This window comes from Mastomys coucha, unplaced genomic scaffold (assembly GCF_008632895.1).
Source record: "Mastomys coucha isolate ucsf_1 unplaced genomic scaffold, UCSF_Mcou_1 pScaffold23, whole genome shotgun sequence".
Taxonomy (NCBI): Eukaryota; Metazoa; Chordata; class Mammalia; order Rodentia; family Muridae; genus Mastomys; species Mastomys coucha.
Window position 1 is genome coordinate 20,982,046 of NW_022196906.1, and position 21,608 is coordinate 21,003,653.

Consider the following 21,608-nt stretch of genomic DNA (forward strand, 5'->3'; position numbering starts at 1 on the left):
ATGGAGGGGTCTGATTGTTCTGGCAGCATGTGTATGGTAGAGGATTGCAATTTGATCATCAATAGGAGAGGACCTCAGCCTTGTGAAGGTTCTGTGCCCCAGTGTAGGGGAATGCCAAGGCCAATAAGTGGGAGAGGGTGGGGTGGCAGGCAGGGGGAGGGGGGAGGTAACAGGGGTTTGTTTTTGTTGTTTTTGTTTGTTTCTTTGTTTTTTGGAGGGGAAACTGGAAATGGAGAAATTTACATGTAAATAAAGAAAATATCTAATGAATATCAAAAAAAAAAAAAAAAAAAAAAAAAAAAGAAAGAAAGAAAGAAAGAAAATGAGCATGTGCGCTAGCAGCACCTACACCCACTGACCAGCAGGGAAACGAGAAACAGTTTGTTTGATGCTGGGGATATGATACACAAAAGCACCACAGTAACTTCATAAGCAGAGATGCACAAGAGAAAAACACTGGCATAGTAGTGTATACATGTAATCCCGGCTCTAAGGAGGCCAAGGGAACATCATGAATTTGAGGCCAGCCTGACCTACATAGCAAGAATTTGTCTCAAAAATATAAATGAATAAAAGCAGAACTAGAAACTATGAGGTTTAGCTGATAGAGTGTATTGAGTCTGATTCCTGCCACAACATATACCCAAAATGTTGTTGCCTGTCTGTAAGCATCTCCTTCTGTGTTGTCTAACTTTTTGTTTGACACTACCCCACACAGAACCTTCTTGTGCAATCCTAACTTCAGTTTCCAAACACATAGCTGCCATATAGTCTGCCTCTGTTCAGCTTTTCAGCCTTAATACTACCTTGACCAAAGTCACCCTGGACTACTGTAACTGTCCAGCACACAGACAGTACTTCTATAACAATGATGATAAATCTCAGTTCCTTCACCTATGTATGGTTCATGGTTCTTCAATCTGTTTTTCATTCTTCTTCTTACTCATTAGACATGAAATTGTCTAGAATAACATCACCATAATACAGTTCCAAAATATTGATACTTGATGGGTTCTATAAGAATAAGCATGCAATGTTTCCTTAGACCACTTTTCAATCTGTGTTTCTGGAAACCCAAGGGATAATTTAAGAGTGGCAATATCCCAAAAAGGGGATGGCTGACCCTTACAGGGGAAGAAAGTTCAATGCTTTAGAACACCCTGACTAACCTAGTTTATGTTTTATACATTGAACTTAACAATGAGTTTAGAGAAAGCATTCATCTATGGAAAAAAAAGACTAAAAATCATTGCCCTAGGTGAAGGAGAGATGCCCTCCCCCATCCCTGCCCCTTGACACCTATAGCAGGAGGGAGAGTTGTCCCTGCCCCTCACCTGCTGCAGTACTGTAGAGCATAGGCCCTACACCTCATATAGGCAGCAAATAGAGCTGGCCCTGCTTGTAGGTGGTTGCTGGTGAGCTAGCCCCAATGTATGAGAGCAGGAAAACAGGCTGGCTGACTAGATAACTCTCAGGTCCAAATCCAGGACTTTTGAGTTGGCCTACTTCAAGTTCTATCTAATCAATGAACTGCTGGAATGCATAAGGAGCGAATCCTACAGATCCAAAACTACAGGATCTCCATGGCATAGGGCAACAATCAGATATCTGAAAGGAGTCTCAGTACGATTCCAGTATTGATAGAGTAGCAGAAACCAAAGACCATGTAGGAGTCATTGCAATGAACATTTGCAAGCAAAGAAGTATGGACAAAGGGGTACATTGTGGGACAAACTGTGACACACTATAGCTTCCACAAGATGTTTTTTTTCACTGTTGGTGGGGAGGTTAGAAGAATAAAGGACAGGTAAAAGGAGAGGGAGAGATGAGTGGGATTGGGATGCATGATGTGAAATTCACAAAGAACCAATAAAAAGTTTTTAAAAATCACTACCATAGGTCTAGTCAATGTACTTCTATTCTAATACCTAAGAAAGCAGGGACAAGGGTGCAGCTATAGCTCGGTGGGTAATACCAGTGCACTACCCTTGCAAAGGACTCGAATTTAGTTCCTACCAGTTTCAGTTGATCTGGTACCCTCTTCTGGCTCCATAGATAGACATAGTTCACTTATATACATGCAGGCAAAACATACATAAACATTAAAAAAAATGAATAAAAATTAAAAAAGATAGAAAGAAATAAAGAAAGAAAGAAAGAAAGAAGAAAGAAAGAAAGAAAGAAAGAAAGAAAGAAAGAAAGAAAGAAAGAAAGAGAGGAAGGAAGAAAAGAAAGAAAGAAAGAAGAAAGAGAAAGAAAGAAGGAAGGAAGGAAGGAAGGAAGGAAGGAAGGAAGGAAGGAAGGAAGGAAAGAAGGAAAGTTGAATCTTTACAGCTAGATCATGAAAGGGACTGTTTCTAGTGTTACACAAGTTTAGATGTTTTCTTCAAATTTACTCTAATCTGAGTTCTTACCATTGGTTTCCTTATTCTTAACTATAAAACTTGAAAAGGAACTAAGATTTCCAAAGATTACTTTGGTTCCCTAATCTTCTACTCCTTGGTCTTTGAGCTATCTCTTTATTTCCCATTCCTTTTTTTCCTAAAGTGATACCATGTGTCTATACCCAAGAAATACCCACCTTGACCAGATAGGGCAGGACTTCCCACAGGGTCATGAAATGTAACAACATCACTGGCTGATAGGCAAACATCAGTGTAGCTTTTGGTTGAACGGACAACTGAAAATCTGCAATGAAAAGCACATAACTGGCAATCCTAGGATCTACCACAACTCCATGGGAAAACACCAAGTTCCCTGCTATCCCACAGTCTCCACAAATGAAGGACCCAGTCACGTAGCCCTAACTTCCTAATTCCAGGAAGAATTAAGGCAGGTGCTAATTAAGTAAGAGTCCTCTCATATCCTTAAACATCTGAGGAACTACCCTTTATTTTCCTAGAAAAAGGAGCACATTGACCTTGGCTGTTAAATCTAGAGAACCTCCTAAAGCCCAGCTACAAATACATATGCTTTCACAGTCTGCCCTTTCTCCCTCACCCCAGCCAAGTTATGCTTACTGAATAGTGCAGAAGGGGAGCTGGAGCCTCTAGCTGTTAGAAGTCTTAGAGGATTACAAGCACAGCCAAGCCACACGGTCCTGTGCTGAGCACACAAGAGCAGACCCTGCATCTCAAGCATTTCCAATGCCCATGACAAAATGAAGCATATTGGATTTCTACCCAAAATGACTCCACTTCCTCCCTACCCTCATCCCAGAGCAGATCCCCCTGGAAATCTACATCACCCTTCAGATCGAAGTTGCTACCGAATCTGAGTACCTATAACAGAATGGAAAAAATGCTGAAATTCCTGGTACTCAGGTGTATAACCTCCACCTTCTGACACCAGTCCACTGTAGTCTAAAGAAAACAGAGAAATGTGTCATTTCCCTCAGAACACCTTAGGATTGACTCCTTTCCCCTGAAGAGGAAAAAAAAAAAAAAAAGAAAAAAAGAAAAACATTAGCAACTTGAGTGGTGGGGCCCCTTTGGTTATGCGATAAGAGAATTTCATATGTCCATTGGTCCAAACCAAGAGGTACCTGCTGAGCTTTGATGAGGGTATGGATTGTCAACAGGAGGCAAACTGCACCAATCTGTGTGGCTGCAGTAGGTCCCAGCCACCATCCATGACCCTCCAACACAGTGGCTTGTCCTTCCTACTTCCAACTTCTTTTATTTTAATAAATTAATACTTTTGTTAAAATTTTAAATTTCTGATCTTCAAAACACACTATGAAGGTAATAAAAAGACAAGCTACATACTGTGAGAAAACATTTACAAAGCATACACTTGACAAAGGCCTTTTATCTGGAGTTCGGGTGTTTAAAATTTTCAAAATTGCAAAAAAAACCAAAAAGTTGCCCTTTTAAAAAAAAAATGGAACCAAGATATGCATAGATACTTCACCAAAAAAAAATTGAACAAATGGTAAATCAACAGATGGAAAGATCCTCAAAATCATTGCTCATTAGGAAAACACAAATAAAAACCATGACACCAAGACACACCTGTCAGAAAAATTACATTTAAAAAAATCAAGTATGAAAAATTACATTAAAAAATCAAGTATGGTAATGATATGGAGGAAAATAAGACCTCATATTTCTAAGTGAACATTAGCTTTATTTCACCCTTAATTTCCTACTTGGTCTGTTGAGAGATTTGGAGGCTACCTTTTGTGGTGTTCTTAGAAAATCCAAAGCAAAAGACTTTGCATAGAACTGTTTAAAGCAAGGTTCCGTACAGCAGATAAGCAAGACTAAGGTTACAAACCTGTCTGCTCACAAAGTCCCAGAAAGCCACGACCCCAATATCTAGTGGGGTCATGACCAAATACCAAATCCTCAGTTCCAACACACATGAAAGTCAAGACAGCTCAATGGTTCCAGAGATCTCCCTAATCTTCTATGCTCTAGACACCCTAGGTTGGAGGTGATTCAGGGAACCAATACATGCCATAACTGGTTACTACAGGCGTGTGACCCTCTGAAGACTCAGATCCACCAATTAAGCCAAAGTTGGTGCCACCTTGGAACATGTAGAAGTTGAGGGAGAACCCAAGGTTGAATATCTCACGTACATTCTTCATCAGTACTGCAGACAGCAAAACAGGAAGAAAGCAGAGACAGAATTAGGATTTAAGAATTCCCAGCTCATAGACTTTCAAACTACCTTGACCTGAAATCTTCAAGATCAACTTAGAGCTCATGCCCAGAAAAACATGTTAGATGAGCCAGGACTGACTGAAGTAGTTGGTGGTGTTTGTTTTCAAAATCCAAAGTCACTTATTACTTCTTTCTCTAGGTTTCATATTTGGATGAATCTTTCTTCTTTCTAGCACACAAACTGTGTATATCAAAAATTGCTCATGACTTTTTAGGGGCATACCTATTGTCAGCTTACTATTTCTAAAGCACTTACCAGCTTCTCACAGTGACTTATCTGAAATGGTGGCAACAGTCACGTCTACCTTCAACTCCATTTAAATGGCCATCAACAATTCTCCAGGGACAACAAATGAATTAAAATCAGATGAACTGGAGCTATATCACCACCTACTCCATACCCTGTACACCTTCACTGTGGTACTCTGTCTCACTGAACAATTCATTCTCATTACTTTTCTAGCCTTGGAGAAGTATAGTTATAATGAAACCTACAGAAACTTAAGTTTCTATTGCAATGCCCCCCAGAGATGTTCATGCTCTGTGATTTCTTTCTGAGCAGATGTCTAGGAGGCATCTACTTATCCAGATTGATACTTATATGATACAGCATCTGGGAGCCTTGTCCCCAAACCTCAAGGCCACTAATGAGCAAGAGAAGAATAGCCCCGTACCACTGTGGTTCTCACATTTCCCTGAAAATGTCAGGAAGGAGGACTCACTTTGTGGATCTCCAACCTGGTGAAGAGCTCCCCATGTGTCAAAAGAGTTGGCTGTATATACCATCATCAGAATAGGGCTTCTACCCTGAAGGAAACCAAGTGTCAATTTAAGATGCTCTTCTGAAATTCTGAAGCCCTGAACTGCCTACAAGGGAACCTGCAGCCCAGGGCTCCCATGTGCCCCTGCCACTTCTCAGAGCTTGAGTCCTGTGCTTCCACACTCACATGATCGTCCCAGCCACATGGTCTCTTCATGTGGTTTTACTGGTCATCTGTCCCAAGCTTTTTTTATTTGGGGGAGGGGGTTACCTGCCATTTCAATATTTCCCCTTCAAGATACCCTAAAAGTAAAAGCTGGAAATTTGTAAAAATACAATCTTTTCATTCTCTTGATGACCAGAGTAGAGATCTAGTAAGAAACACCTGACACAGAGAAAGAATTTAAAATGGTCAATGGCACAGTGGCTATATCAGTAGAAGGATTATGACAAATGCTAGCTTTGAGCAATTGTCCTACAAATCAGAGTAAACAAAAGTTAGGATTATAACACCCCAACACTATGGCCTGTGAACCAAGTGTTCTGCATTTATACAACTTGAACCTAAATCCACCTAAAATAGATTGAAGAACACTGGAGATTGCAACTTTAACTAAACTAATTAGTACTAAGATTTTTCTCAATAAGTAAGACAAGAAGTCAAGGGTGGGGCAAGCACTGGCATCTGTCGTGTCTGAAAGACCCTTACCTGAATAGATCTGAGGTCTTCATATGTTTCTTTCTTTATATTCTTCATGTGGAGAGTGACCAGCACTGTGGGTAGGAAAAACATACATGAGAACCTGCCATGACCCCACAGGGCAGGGGCAGAAAACTCCCAGAGCCATGTTGGAGTCCATGCCACACCTCTTGGACTTACGCCTCCAAGATTCTCACTTCAATATTTCCATAGCCAGAGCTGGCAATAGAGATATGTGGCTACACTTATAGCCACATAAAAACATACAAAGGAACTTCATACATGGTTTCTCACTTAGAACTTATAATGATGATCTAGAAAGTTAAAATATGCCACACGGTACAAATCAATGCATGAAAAACAAATGAAGAACTTGAGATGCCAAAACTTGACAGTTTTGGTTGTGGGGCTTAAACTTCAGACCTTATTCATGCTTGACTTCTAATTCAGAACATTAACACTAACTTTCTACTCAACAGAAAGGGCCACCAATAAGACCAGGGACAAGAACATTGGAAGAGAATGTAGATGACCAAATTGCTTAGAGGAAAGAATTTAGAAATTATGTTTCTCAGTCTTGGTCTCTATGCATTCATTTTTTTTCTTCTTTGTGCACCTGATGTTGGACCCATGGGCACATGACAAGCAAATGCTTTACTCATGAGAAGTTTGCCTTCTGACACCCTACTCCCAGCCCCACTTTTATTCTCCGAATTCATATGTTCAGAGAATAGCCAAGACTGGGCCCATAACAAGACTACTCTGAAACACCTCCATTCTTTGTTCAATCAGGGTCACTTGTCAGTGCTGGAGAAAACTTTTTGGGGGGGACACAGTTGGACCCAGGGCCAGGCCAATAAAAGTCTGAAAGAATGGAGTAACTCTGGTCATAACAGCTGCTGTGCTGCAAGATTGGGTCCTACTTCCTAACTCAGTTTTGCTCACAAGTCCTCACACCAGGGAATAAAAAGATGAAGCATCAGACAGACCTGTGCCTTTTCAACTGGGCCAGTGTAGAAACATATGCAACCGAACAAAACCATACCGTTTTCCAAATGGCCCTTTTTTAGATTCGCACCATCATCTGCAGTCATGAGCAGCTCATTGATCCCTCTTGACACTAAAGCCTATGGAGAAATTCAGTAAGGGAAACAGATTGCTCTTAGTCCCATGATATTTCTTCTTCCTGGCAGTAGAATAAAAACAAACTGTGCCACTGGAAATACCACAGTGAAGTTGAAAGATGGAGAGGATGGCTTGATTCCCTGGAGTGGTTGGTTTTGTGTGTCAACTTGACACAAGCTAGAGTCATCAGAGAGGAAGGAGCCTCAGTTGAGGAAATGCCTCCATGAGATCCAGCTATAAGGCATTTTCTCAATTAACGATCAATGGGGGCAGGGCCTAACCTATTGTATGTGGTGCCATCCCTGGGTTAGTAGTTCTGGATTCTATAAGAAAGCAGGCTGAGAAAGTCCGGGTAAGCAAAACAGTAAGCAGCACCCCTCCATGGCTTCTGCATCAGGTCCTGCCTCTGTTTGAGTTCCTGTCCTGACTTCCTCCAATGATGGACTATAATCTGGAAGTATAAGCCAGATAAACCCTTTCTCCCCCAAGTTTCTTGGTCATGGTGTTTTGTGGCATCAACAGAAACCCTAAGTATGACATTCCCCATGCAACTACTTTTAAGTTAAAAAGTTAAAACAAAAATATGAGTCCTGCCTCACAGTCAAACTCCTCAACAGCAGTTCAAATTCCAAACCTCAAGGAAGAGACTGAGGGGCAGCTGTATCACCTCTTGCAGTGCTTTCACCAAAGCTCCTCCTGGGGTTTCTCCAAGCCAGAGAATGGGAATGAGTGTTTCATTCACAATGTCTGAATTTTCCCACATGATACATAGCTTTCAGTAGTTTCTTTGGTCAGTGGGAAAGGCACATAAGCTGTGGACTAATCCACCTATGGTGGAGCCGTCACTTGCATGGACCTTAAATGTTTCGACTTGAGCCTGGCAGTGGTGGCGCTTGCCTAACTAAAGAACTTCCATCTGAATTGTGAACAGGACCATTCCCTGAGTTAGGGATCTTGGGCTACATAAAACGCAGAACACAAGCTAAGCACTGACATGCAAGCATTTGTCTTCTGCCGCCTCCAGGGAGTAGATGGGATATGAACCACTGTTTCAAGTTCCTATTGCATTGACTTCACCAACATGATGGACTGTATCTTGAATTTCAAGCTAAGAAAATTAGCCCTTTCTCCCTTAAATTGCTATTGTCAGAATATTTTATCACATCAAAAAGAAAAAGAAACTAAGAGAGTAGTTTTTTAAGACAGGGTCTCATATCATCCAGGCTGACCACAAACTTACTATATAGCTAAGGGCGATCTTGAACTGTGGACCCCTCTAACTTCACCACTCCCAACTCAACAACAGATCTGATTGTGTGATTATATCTATATAGGATATAATTATCCTATATAGATGGATGCATCTGAAAGTAGAAGAAAAGAAGAACACATAATAAATGTATTACCTTGTGTTTTTCAAGTAAAGAAAATGTAAAAGTTCTTCAACCAAAAAAAAAGCAGAGATAGTCATAGAAAGTAGAGCTGTCCTAGGGTGTGTTTCTGCCTTATATTAGAACAAACTGATATTTCTAGGCCATTGTCTAGAGCATAATCAATGATAAAAGTGGACCCTATTCATCTTTATACCTCACAGTTGCAAGCAAGTACATATATATTCAAGATACATTTGCTCCACAGCATAACAAAATATAAGAAGCAGAGCAGAACTGGAGGAGCACTTACCTTTTTCACATACGCCATGTATTTCTTATCCATATAGTAAGAACCATATTCATTCTCGACTTGCACAGCAATGATGGGGCCTCCTTTTTTATACTGAGGGTCAAGGAGATGAGAACATGAGAGTGAGATACTGGTGGGGAAAGATTGTAGTTTTCTAAATGCTGGGCACACCTGGACTGAAGAGATGGCTTAGCAGTTAAGAGCACTGGCTGCTTTTCCAGAGGAGCCAAGTTCAATTCCCAGTACCCACATGGCAGCTCACAACTGTCAGTAACTTCATTTCCAAAAGATCTGGTACCTTCTCACAGACATGTAGGCAAAACAACAATGTGCATAAAATAACAAATCTTTAAAAAAACATAACAAACAAACAAACAAAAAGATAAAAAAGCACACTCAACTCAGAATGAACCATGATCCTGGCCATTTCTCTTGCTCAATGTCAGTGGCTCTATGTGAGAATTCAAATGCTTCCAAAACAGTTCCTTTGAGAACACCCCTAATTAACTACCATTTCCTCATGATTTAGTGTGTCGATCATGAGGTCGAAAATGCCTGTAGTCACCTTTCCCACCACTCAGATCTTTGCACTTAGAGACATCACTGCCTTCAGCATCTCCCTCCTTCTCATTGTCATTTAAATGCCTTAAGGAGCTATGTTAAAATTAACTGGCTGGATCCATTGAACTGAGTAAAGGGTCCCCAATGAAGGAGTTAGAGAAAGGACCAAAGGAATTGAAGGGTTTGCAGCCCCTTAGGACGAACAACAATATGAACTAACTAGTACCCTCAGAGCTCCCAGGGACTAAACCACCAACCAAGGAGTACACATGGTGGGACTCATGGCTCTGGCAGCATGTGTATAGTAGAGGATGGCCAAGTCGGTCATCAAAGGGAGGAGAGGCCTTGGCCCTGTGAAAGGTTCTGTGCCTCAGTGTAGGGGAATGCCAGGGCCAGTAAGTCGGAGAGGGTGGGGTGGAGTGGTGAGCAGGGGGAGGGGGGAGGGAACAGGGGTTTGTTCTTGTTGTTGTTTTTTGGGTTTGTTTGGTTTTGTTTTTTTTTTTGAGGGGAAACTGGGAAAGGAGAAATAGAAAAATAAATTTTAAAAAAATTAACTGGCTGGACCACCAGGCCCTCTAGTTACCACCTGCATAGCCAAACTTATGAAGCATTTCTTCACACTTCCTTCAGGAACATGTGGAACAACCTCAGGTGCCTGTCCTGGCATAAAGGGGGAAACAGACTATAATGAATCCAACTCCATGCCTATGATACAGGTAGCAATGAGGGAGCACCCAGGACTGTCTAAAACTATGTCACAAGTACTTGCATACCAGAACCTGACCATAGTAACCGAGGAAAGCTTTAGACAGAATTGAAACAGGAAGACACTGAGCAAGCAGCAAGCACTTGGTCCCTAAGTTGTATGTCAGGCAAGTATAAAGGACACAGACTAAAGGTGTATCTTAACTTTTTAAACTTAATGGCCCTAGCTGATGAACACTGGAAGACTTTCGAATCCAGCTTCTTCTCTTCATCTCTTATCTCTCCACGGAAGAATACAGCAGAAGCAATGAAAGGTTCGGAAGCTATCAGGACAGAGACGATCTGAGGCAAAAGGGCTAGAATACTACACTGGATTATGAGATGCTAAGGATTGAACCCTGGGCTCATGTGGTAGGCAAGCTTTCTACCAACTGAGCTACATTCCCAATCTGAGCCTCTATTCCTGTACTGTCCATAGACTTCCCACATGTTCACTGGTGTGTATTGTTTGGTCTTTTATGAATTTTAATAGCTTCCCTAAGTAATTATAGTCTATTCCCAAGAAGTTCAACATGTGAAGCATTCATCTAGCATTTGCATAGACATATGCAAATTTAGGTATTGCCTCCATTCAGTATATACAAGCCTAAAAATGATCACTGTGAGGATGAAAGTTCTGATTTCCTAGTACAAAACTTGATACCTAATAGATGTCATTAAACATTTGTTTCTCTGTACTAATTTTCTACCTACTATAGATGTTCATCCACCTAGCAGGCTGTTCTGTCCCAACTAAAGCCAACCTAAGTTGAAAATATTGTTTGGGGACATAAAGAGGTGGCTTAGAGGTTAAGAGTACTGGCTGCTCTTCCTGAGGACCTGGGTTCAGTTCTAGAAACCTGTGGTAGCTCACAACTCTTTGTTACTCCAGTTCTAACACCCCTTTGGGGTTCCTTGGTCACTAAGTAATGTATATGTGTATGTATGTATATGCAAAACATGAATATACATAAGATAAAAAGATCAAACTGGCCCTGGTAAGATGGCTCTTCAGAGAAAAGAATTTACCACAAAGGCTGATGACCTGAGTTCCATACCACATGATAGATAGATAGATAGATAGATAGATAGATAGATAGATAGATAGATAGATAGAGATAGAGAGATAGATAGATAGAGAGAGAGAGAGAGAGAGAGAGAGAGAGAGAGAGAGAGAGAGAGATGTAATTTTAAAAATTCAAACTGTCTCCACTGAAAACATAAGCTTTTACAAGAAAAGCCATCATCTGAACCACTCTAACTCTAGTGACTCCATTTTAGGCTCTGAATTGAGAGACCATGACTGAGAGGTCATGTCTCCACTGGCTCCCCTAAAGCAATGTTTGTGGTGCACTGGTATCTAGCTGCCTGAGAGCGCTTTTCAGTCTAATTTCTGGTCATCTTGAGCAGAAGCTAATGACCAGCCAATCAAAGAAAAGATACACAGAACATTCTTCCAAGTGTCTTGATAGTGGGAGGGAGGGCAGATGCGAGTGGAACAGTTGGTGTCAAAGACAAAAGGAGACTAATTGAATCCGAGATCTCAAAATGTAGCGCAGGCTGGATCTTCTCACTTCTATAGCATCCACCATCACAACAAGTAATGCCTGACGCTTGCTTAGACAAGGCACTGGAATTCCTGGGTGCTAATACACAGTAGCCAAAATAGGGTCCCTGCTTCTCGGAGTGCAGAGAGCCACAAGCACTATCCAGGAAACATATCTGTCAATCAATTTCCTTACCTGTGGAGATGAGAACTGGATTTTACCTGGAATTTTGCTATCCGGGGAATCAGATAGTCGAAATACCGATTCATTGCTTTAGTAAATCCCTTGTAAGTTGTCCGTAATTTCATTTTTGGATCCTTAAGTAACCAGCTATCATTCAGAAAAGTGATTCAGATTAAGGATGGGAAACAGTGATAATAAAGATTCCAAAAAGGAATCTACAACACAGCCCACATTTACACGCAGAACAGTGAGATGTGAGGGTGTGGTCCTGCTTCAAGAGGAACAGTCTGTGCCAATTAAAACCACCTCAGCACCTCAAGATGGGGGTTGCGGATGGTGCTGGGAGAGTTTTGTAACTATGATCCAAGACCGAGTTCAGCAAACTACAGCCTAAAAGCCAAGTTAGACTGTCTGCTTAACTACATAGTTTGGTTGGAACAATTGTACCCAATCATTCACATATTTTCACTGCAGTAGAGGCTCAGAAAGACTAGAATATTTGTTATCTGGACTTTATATCAGAATCTTGCTATGTAGCACTACTAATCTAGTACTCATTATGTAGCCTAAGATAGCCCCAAATTTGTGATGCTCTTCCTATCCCATCTGAAATTACTAGTTGTCTTTCACAGGCAAGGTTTATCAAGCTCTAGTCTGGAGTGAGGCGGTTACAATGCTGTTTAGAAGAGCTTTGGTTTGTGTGCATGAGAGATGAAGAGACTTGCTCTACTGAAAAAATACTCAGCTAGGAGAAGGAAAACCACACGGACAGATGGTCCTGCCACAGCATGCATAAAATTTGAAAGTATTAACTAAGAGAAAACAGCCAGACTCAAAAACCATCCCCACAATCTTCATCACCTGCCATTAATGAAAAAAATAGTGTAGACCTTTTTTAATGTGTACAGAAATAAAGCCCTGTGAATGTGCTTCCCAGCCAGGGACCCTCAGACTACAACTCACCTGGGCAAGCCTCCAAGGTCCAAATCACTGCCAATGTAGGGGCCTGGACACAGAATGACCCAGAGTCCCATCTCCGAAGCCATGGAGATAAAAGCTCTGGAATGAAAGCACTCACAGTGGCATCACTCCCAAAGCAGGGCTTTGCTCGGCAGCTCTCAAGCTATCTGCCTTCTGTTCTCTATGAGCTCAGTACCCAAAGGGACGGTGACTTAGAAGACAATATCAAAGATTTAAGACAGAGACTACAAACCATAGCTCAGAATCTGCTATTATAACTGAGAGAGCAGGTTCTTTTTGCTGGGCTCACACTGCCAAATGCTAGCTAAAACAAGGTCTAGACCATACTGTAAGAGCAGGTTCTGTAAGCCATAGACCAGTGGCTCAAGGAGGCTTCAAGCCAGGTAAAAACTTATTAAAGCTTCTGGCTGGCTTACTAAGTCAGGATTAGAGGCTAGGGCTTAGTAGCACACACCTTTAATTCCAGCACTTAGGAAGCAAAATCAAGCAGACCTCTGTGAGTGTGCAGCCAGCCTGACTCACATAGAGAATCCCAGGCCAGGTAGAGTTTATATGGTGAGACCCTGCCTGCCTCAAAACATCAACAACACAATTTAGTATGTAACTCCAAACAACAGAGACAAAAATCAGCTATGATAAAATTATCAAGCATTATAGCAAGGATGAGGGCAAGAAGTTATTATTACAGTCTGCTGAAGCAGATCAGTGGGTTGAGGTGCCTACCGCCAGTCTTCATGACTTTAATCCAACCTTCAGATGTACACATATGCACATAATCAGATGCTTGCACACTCAAAAGAATATATTAAAATATAATGGAAAATATATACTATTGATTAAAATGCTTAAAGCTAAAAAAACAACAACCAAACCAACCAACCAAACAAACAAACAAACAAACAAAAATAACCAAAAAGTAGAGCTATCCATCCCATTCCATCATCTAACCCACCAGGAACTTCCCTATCTGAATCTCAGAATCAAGAAATTAAAGTATAAACACCTACAAGAGGTCCACGTTTTCAATGAAATAAAACTGGCCCACTGCTGGCTCGTGGAGGTTCCAAGGAACATGCCTGTCAAGGGGACAAGGAGAAGAGTAAGAACCTCCTTCATCTACCCTGCATCCTTAACAGAGACGCAAGCTTCTTTCCTGAGAGAAAGCTTCATGTTTCAAAACTGAAGTCTCTACGGCATGCATATGCATTCCCAACAGTGAGGAGGCTGAAGCAGGAAGATCATAAGTTTTAGGCCAGTCAGCTAGACAGCAAGACCTGTGTTGGAAAAAAAAAAACAAACTAACAAACAAAAACAGTTGGGTGTGGGGTACATGCCTGTAATACCACCACTTTAGAGGCTGAAGGAGGAGAGACTCACAAGTTTGAGGACTGCCTAACCTGCATGGTGATAGCCTGTCAAAAAAATAATAATAATAATAAAGGTCCTGGTGACACATGTCTTTAATTCCACCTAAGGGTGATGAGGCAGGGGGGTGGAAAGTTCAATGACTGATTCTGGTAGAGTTCAAGGATAGCTCTAGCAATTTAGCAAGACCTTTTCTGAAAGGAAAAAGGAAAAAGGTCTATGTACATCGTTTAGTGGTGTGTGTATGTGTGTGTATGTGTGTGTTTTCTGGATACAATTAAGAAAAAGGAATGAAAAAGTTGGAACAAACAAAAGAGTAGACACCTAGAATAAAAGACCAGTGAACTTTAAGGTATAATAAAAGAGCTGGGTGTGGTGGCCTTTAGTCCCAGCACTTGAGAGGCAAAGGTGGATCAAGTTCAAGGTTAACCTGGTCTATAGAGCAAGTTCCAGGACAGCTAGGGCTATACAGGGAGACCCTGACTCAAAAAATAAAAGACACTTAAACATATAAATGCTGGTGTATTATTCCAACTAAAACAAGAATGAGATTTTGGTTTATAGTACAACATGGATGCACCTTGAAGCATGGTGCTAAGTGAAAGAAGACAGACATGAGAGGACAGAGGTTTCCTGGTAACACTGATCTGAGCATTCTGAATAACCAAGTATGTGGAGGCAGAGAAAAGATCACAGGTTCCCAGAAACTAGAAGAGAATGGAGAATCACGATGTAACGGGAACACAGTATATGAATATGAAAGTACTCAGCTATGAGTGAGGGAAGAGCTTGCTCAGCTCTATAAAACTACTTAATTCACTGTCCTTTGGAAATTTTGCAGAAAGGACTGACATTCAGGAATGAACGTGTGTCACTTTGTTGAGGCCATTCCTAGATACACACTATAGATATGGCACATAGGTCACTCATGACCACACTATTGATAATAGCTATGAACTGCAAATAACTCACAGCCAAACATGGTGGTGTGATTGTCCATGGAATTCTATGTGGCTTTGCCAACAAAATAAACAGCATATGGCATCTGGGTGGGTTTGTCTCCAAAGCAATCTTTCAGTTTTGTTCTTGAGTTTTGTTTTGTTACAGGGTCTTAATATGTATCCTAGACTTGTAATCAAACTTGTAATCCTCCTGACTCAGTCTAAGTATGAGGCTCACAAGTATGCATCCCTTTTCTCAGCTTTCCTTTTGGGGTTTTGGCTCTGCCTGCTTTTGAATTGGAACTTTTACCATGGCATCTTGTTCTCAAGCCTTAAGACTCCAATGCAAGTTTGCTCCCTGCCGTCCAGAGTTTCCATCCTTTGAACTACAGCACCGGGGACTTCTCAGCCCCATAGCTACATGAGCAGTCCATAATCACTCTTTCTGCTGACTGTGCTTTCCCGGAGAAACTTGACTATGGCAGTGGATACAGAGAACCACAGCCTACCAGGAGACATTGCTTAAGAATGCACAAGCTGCAGCTCATGGGTTGTGAGATTATCTTGGTGGTTTGGGAACTCTCCAATAGGGAAAAGTTTGTGGGATGTTGTTCCCACATTTTCATGGCCTTTACCTCCTCCAAAAGCCTAGGTTCTCTCTGAGAAGAGCTGAAGAACATTCCCTTCTGCTTCCTACTGGGGAGGGAGACACTGACATTTAATGTGCACTGAAAAGCTCGGGGAGATTGCTAGCCGGACTTTTTGTTTGTTTGTTTGTTTGTTTTATTACATATTTACAATCCAGCCTATAGTTGTTGTAGCCAGACTTTAAAAAAAAAAAAAAATCCCACCTCCAGCCTACCTTCTGTAACAGGCTCCCAGACCTTAGCACAACTGACTCCATGCTGAAAGTACCATTCAGGCTGTAAACTCAGCACATAAGCATCACCTAGCAGAACTAAAACAAAGTCCTAACCCATCAAAGTCCATATAGTTCTGGGGAAGTCTCAAAATGTATTAGCCTTGATTTTTTTGGTTTCTGTAGTTCTGCTTCTGGCTAACTGTTCTTGTTAACTAAAGTATGTCAACCCAGAACATAATTTTTCTGCTTAAAAGCTTACATTGACTGAAGGGGGTTGCAGCCCCATGGAGGGAGCAACAGTGTCAACTGGCCAGACCTCCCTGGAGTTCTGGGGGACTGGACCACCTACCAAAGAGGGAGGGACCCATTGCTCTGGCCCCATATGTGGCAGAAGATGGCCGTGTTGGACATAGGTGGAAGGAGAGGTCCTTGGGCCTGAGGGTGCTTGATGCCCCAGTATAAGGAAATGCCAGGGTGGGAAGGCAGGAGTGAGTGGGTAGGTGGGGGAGCACCCTCATAAAGGAAGGGGGAAGGGAGATAGGATTAGATGGTTTCCGAAGGGGAGACCTGGAAAGGGGAAAACATTTGAAGTGTAAATAAAGAAAATATCCAAGAAAAAAGGAAAAAGAAAGAAAAATAAGGAAAAATAAACAAACAAACAAAAAACAAAACCAAAAAAAAAAACTTACATTGAGAAAGGCTGGAGGATACATTTAGATCCCAATTACCCAGTGTTAGCTGCTGCCTGCTAATAAAGATTTCTGTTGGCTTCTGCTCATGTCTGAGCAGTCTTCTCTGGTGAATTCCCCAACCATACTCTCTATTTTCACATGGAGGATAGAAGCATTCAAATATATTTCATGCTATCAAATACTCAAGGCAAAATAAACATAGTGCACACCTTTTGGGTTAGTTGTTATTTTGGTGGTGTTTTTTTTAGGTGGTGTTTGATTGGCTATTTGGGGGATTCATAGTTTGTTCATTTGTGTTTTAAGCAAATCTTATGTAGCTTAGGCTAGCTTCAATTTTTTTTATGTAAGCAGGACTGGCCTTAAACAAGCCTCCTGCCTCCACCTCCTAAATATTGAGATTACAGGGCTATAAGCCAGATGTGATGACTAATCTTGGTTGTCAATTTGATTACATCTAGAATTAACTAAAACTCAAGCACCTGGGCAGGCCTACTAAGGAACCTCTCAAGTGGATCGTTTAGGTGGGAAGACCTAACTCAGACGTGGATCATCTGAAGAGAGAAGACTCGCCCTAAATCTGGATCATTTGAGAACAAAAGATCCACTCTAAAATCTGGGTCACAGTTTCTGGTAGCATCCCACAAAAAAAAAAAAAAAAAAAAAAAGACATGGAACAAGGAAGCTTTTGATTTGTGCCTGCTTGTCTTCAATCTCACTGGCAAGTTTATCTTGGCTTGTGTTAGAACCTGCTTCTTCCAGGATTCCAATGTACAATGAAGACCAGTAGCTCTCCAGTACTTCCCTGGACTCTATCACCAGATCAGGGCTGCTAAGACATCCAGTCTCATGGACTGGCCAATTTCAGATCCTTGGGTTTTCTAGCAGAAGACAGCCATTGTTGGACTACTCAGACCACAGTAAGCCACTCTAATAAGTCCTATATATAAACACATGGGAATATATACTTCTGCTCCTTTAGAGAACCCTGACTAATAAGCTAGCTAACAAATATATCTCATAATAATAATAATAATAATAATAATAATAATAATAATAATATAAAAAGACTATTCAAATGAAGCCTCAGCTAGGATTCAGTTGAAAAACTCTTGAAACAAGAACCAGAAGAAACAAACACTCACGTGGTAAGAGTATTGAAGCCACAGGCCTGCATCTTACTCAAGCTGAGTCTCCATGAGTTCCTAGGTATCCGGAAGTAGTCTATAGTGCCAGATATGATCCGGAATGGAAAGCCTTCCAGTGTGAATTGCGAGCCATTGACTTCTAAACCTACTTTTCGGATTTTCAGCAACAAGGGGGTCAAGTGAGTTTGATTAAGCCTGCAAGGACAAGAAGGCATATGATTTCTAGAGCACAGGATAAGCACTTAGCAAGGCCCAGGAAAACTGAAGAGTTCAAGGTCAGCCTCGGAAACAGAGCCTACCCTGTTTTCTAAAGAAAAGAGGAGAAAGGTGGAGAGGAAGTGAGGGAAAGGAAGAGAAAGAGAGAGAGAGGAGCTAGGGACAGGGCTCAGTGTGTAAAGTGCTTGCAGGTTCCCAGAATCCAGGTAAAGCCTAGACACATCAAATGCAATAAATGCTTGTATCTAATCCCAGTACCCTTAGAGGAAAATAGAGGCAGAGAGAAAAATCCATGGAAGCCTTAGTGAACAAGAGAGATCCTGTCTCAAACAAGGTGGAAGTTAAGGGCTAACATCTGAAATTGTTCTCTGACCTTCACACATGCACCATGGCTCATGCACACAGATATGAAATATATGCACATGTGCACGTGCACACACAGGAATTGTTTTGAGCCTTTCCTTAGGTGGGTCCCAGGTATATTGCTGTGGTGGTCTGAAAACATACCTGGGTAACTGGTCATTGCTGAGCAGAGCCATCGCGCACAAGGCTGAAGACAGACACAGAATGCATTCAGATCTCCCCAGGAAGGCCCACATGCTAAATGGGACAGAACAGAGACGTCAGAAATATGGGCCTGGGGGCCGGGGGGAACAGCTAGGAGCTGAAATAGGCTTTCCCTGGAGAAGGTGGTCTATTGAGAAGGCAGAATTTGTTCCTAGGCTTTGCACCAGCTGGAATCATGACAGCATAGTGAAGCCATGGCTGCTGAATGGAGGACCATATCCGTTACATAGGCACCATATGTTTTGGTGTGGCTCAGGATCCAGTCAAATAATGGTTTTAATACAGTGGAGCATAACCTCTGAGAAGCTTCCACACTGGTTCTGCTGCTAGGAAATGGATCCTAATGGATCCTAATGGGGAATGTCTTCACAGAGGGGATCAATTCTTTGTCTCCAACTCAGTTTTTCATTTGCCTGCTACTGGTAGGGATCAGCCCACACATTGCCAGAATACATCTTATCATCTTTATGGCCTGTTGATGTCTTTATGGCACTCATTCTGGGACAAACGTATCAAAAACTAGTGAGTCCTGGGTAGACTGGACTTTTTTTTTTTTTAGCAGAATCTGAATGCTGCTCTTTCCAGCACCCACAGCACTGAGCTCAACAAAGTTTTCTAATTAAAATACTCAGTGTTCCACTTTTTAAAAAAGTACTAAATCAAAGCAGAATAATGTTTCAGATCCAACCCCCTTTCACACACACACACACACACACACACACACACAGAGAGAGAGAGAGAGAAAGAGAGAGAGAGAGAGAGAGAGAGAGAGAGAGAGACTACTCGGCCTGCAGTAATCACTCATCGACATTCAGATCAACACCGCCACCACTACCATAAGCATTTTTGAGCAAATGTGAAGTTGTTACCGTTAGTAAAACATCTACATCCAGGCAGAATTGAGAATGGGTAAATCACAGAAAGATTTTCTTAAAAAATAACCAAAAATTAAACAAACAAACAAACAAGAAAAAGACTGTGAAGAGGTTCTGACAGTACAAAGGGCAGGGTCTGGTGTGGTAAGAAAGGACAGCGGTCTCTCTGGCAAGGTTTCCAGGAGACACAAAGCAAAAATTCAAGAGACTCTGAAGGAGAGCTCCAAGCAGAGTCCTCAGCCTGAGCCAATTTCATGGGAAACCACCAGCAGAGGCATGCATCCAGCCTGCAGAGACTGGAGACTGTAAAAGCTCACAGGGCAGAGCAGCCAGACAATGTCAAACTGGGCCTCGCACAGCCCAGAGGACACTCATCTTGGGTCAACTGGGCAGCTCACCAGGCTGACCTAGGCTGAGCTTTAACTGACCTGAGCTTTAACTATTCCAGAGGCCACTGGCACCAAGCGGTGTTCCCAGAGCTTGGCCCTAAAACATCACTTTGTCCTGGTCTAGCCTGCACTGCCACGGTGACTCTGCTCATGTGAGTAACCACAAGCCAGTACCCGGCCTCCTGTCCTGCACACAAGAAGTGCTTGGTACACGGGTTGTCTCTGGAAGACAGGCAGTACATCAAAGACCTCAAGGAGGAGATTCTGATGCCTTACTGGACTGATCTCTTCTCGAAGTTAGTCGCTGTCAGCCAGCAGCCACGGCACTGCGAGCCTTTCCCAAGCACTGCAGCCTCCTGTTCCCACCAGGGCAGGCAGAGCCCAGGTGTCCAGACACCTGTGGTTGATGCCCTTCTCTTGGCCTGTGGGCACAGGACCTCGTGGGTGGAGGGAAGCTCTGTTTCAGATTCTGCCAACATTATATTTATACTTTGTCCAGTCGCCAAAGAGAGTGAAACGCCTCTTTATTGCAGATTTACCTAGAAAAGAGCAGGGTAGCCTGTGGCCTCAGTCCATCAGCTGGCTAGCTTCCCACAGAGGCAGGCAGTGCCCTCATGAACGACCTCTCCTGGGTCAGACTGAAAGTTCCAGGCCACCTCCTCCTCAGCTGTGGTTCTTGTTAGACTTTTCTTTGATTTTGCTACTACACAGTTGAAAGTTTGATGTTGAATGAAGCACCAAGATTAATGAGTTTTCCCCCAAAACTGCCTTCCCTAACTGAAGATTTCTTGCACAATTTTTCTTTTTTAAAAAAGATCTCTTTTCTAGGCTTGCTTTTTATATCACTCTCTATTCTTGTGCTTTTCCTGAAGTGTACCAGGATAAAAACCTCCTTGGGAAACCCATTCAGCTAAAGTACTTTTACCTAATCTGTCATTTTCTTAATTTACAATTATGATTTTTTTTTCATAGTGGTTTTGCAAGATAGGCTTTCTTTAGTGCTGGCTATCCTGGAACTAGCTCTGGCCTCAAACCCCTGCTTCCAGAGTGCTGGGATTAAAGATATGGGTCACCACCTCCAGGCTATAGCTATGATTTTAACTCAACCATTTCCCCGTACGTTCTTTCCTACTTGCCTTCACCCATAACCTTTATGTTCTGTACTTCTGCTTTTACCAGTAATCTCACCTTTTTTCACCTAACTGAGGTAGGCATCGAAGGACTCCATACTTGCATGCTCTCAGTCTGCAAATACTCAGACAAGGGCTCTGTTAACAGCAGATCATCTGCCTCTGTTGCCTGTTGTTACTCACAGTGATAGCTCCAGCCCTGACAATAACCCTTTTAAATTGGGCACCTCCTTACACTTCATCATGGACAGTCCGTCTGCTTCACTAGCATCAGACATCCCATAGCCAGGATCCTAAACACTAAACAATACTTTCCTGATACAGTCGTGATTGTCCTCAGCTCGGCCAAACCTGGTTTTCAGCATTCTGTGAGTGTCTGGTTTCCCCTCACTTGCCTCCTTTACGGCACTCACTTTATAATATTAAATAACCCACATCACTTTTTGTTATTCTTTTATTGTTGCCGTTTCCT

The 21,608-nt window shown here is 42.0% G+C and overlaps 1 protein-coding gene across 1 annotated transcript in view; it reads right to left on the reverse strand.

Moving 5' to 3' along the window:
- Positions 1 to 20,355, reverse strand: part of LOC116072388 (beta-galactosidase-1-like protein 2) — a 31,499-nt gene extending 11,144 nt beyond the window's left edge. The window contains exons 1-13 of the mRNA XM_031343820.1: positions 20,283 to 20,355; positions 18,683 to 18,775; positions 17,957 to 18,154; positions 13,962 to 14,030; positions 12,937 to 13,032; positions 12,012 to 12,120; positions 8,939 to 9,031; positions 7,176 to 7,257; positions 6,140 to 6,204; positions 5,393 to 5,477; positions 4,462 to 4,599; positions 3,282 to 3,362; positions 2,582 to 2,688 (exon numbers count right to left, since the gene is read on the reverse strand). Coding sequence (XP_031199680.1) covers positions 2,582 to 2,688; positions 3,282 to 3,362; positions 4,462 to 4,599; positions 5,393 to 5,477; positions 6,140 to 6,204; positions 7,176 to 7,257; positions 8,939 to 9,031; positions 12,012 to 12,120; positions 12,937 to 13,032; positions 13,962 to 14,030; positions 17,957 to 18,154; positions 18,683 to 18,774 — 1,215 coding nt within the window. The 5' untranslated portion in view covers position 18,775; positions 20,283 to 20,355. The remainder of the gene's footprint in view (positions 1 to 2,581; positions 2,689 to 3,281; positions 3,363 to 4,461; positions 4,600 to 5,392; positions 5,478 to 6,139; positions 6,205 to 7,175; positions 7,258 to 8,938; positions 9,032 to 12,011; positions 12,121 to 12,936; positions 13,033 to 13,961; positions 14,031 to 17,956; positions 18,155 to 18,682; positions 18,776 to 20,282) is intronic.
- Positions 20,356 to 21,608: the final 1,253 nt, after the last annotated feature.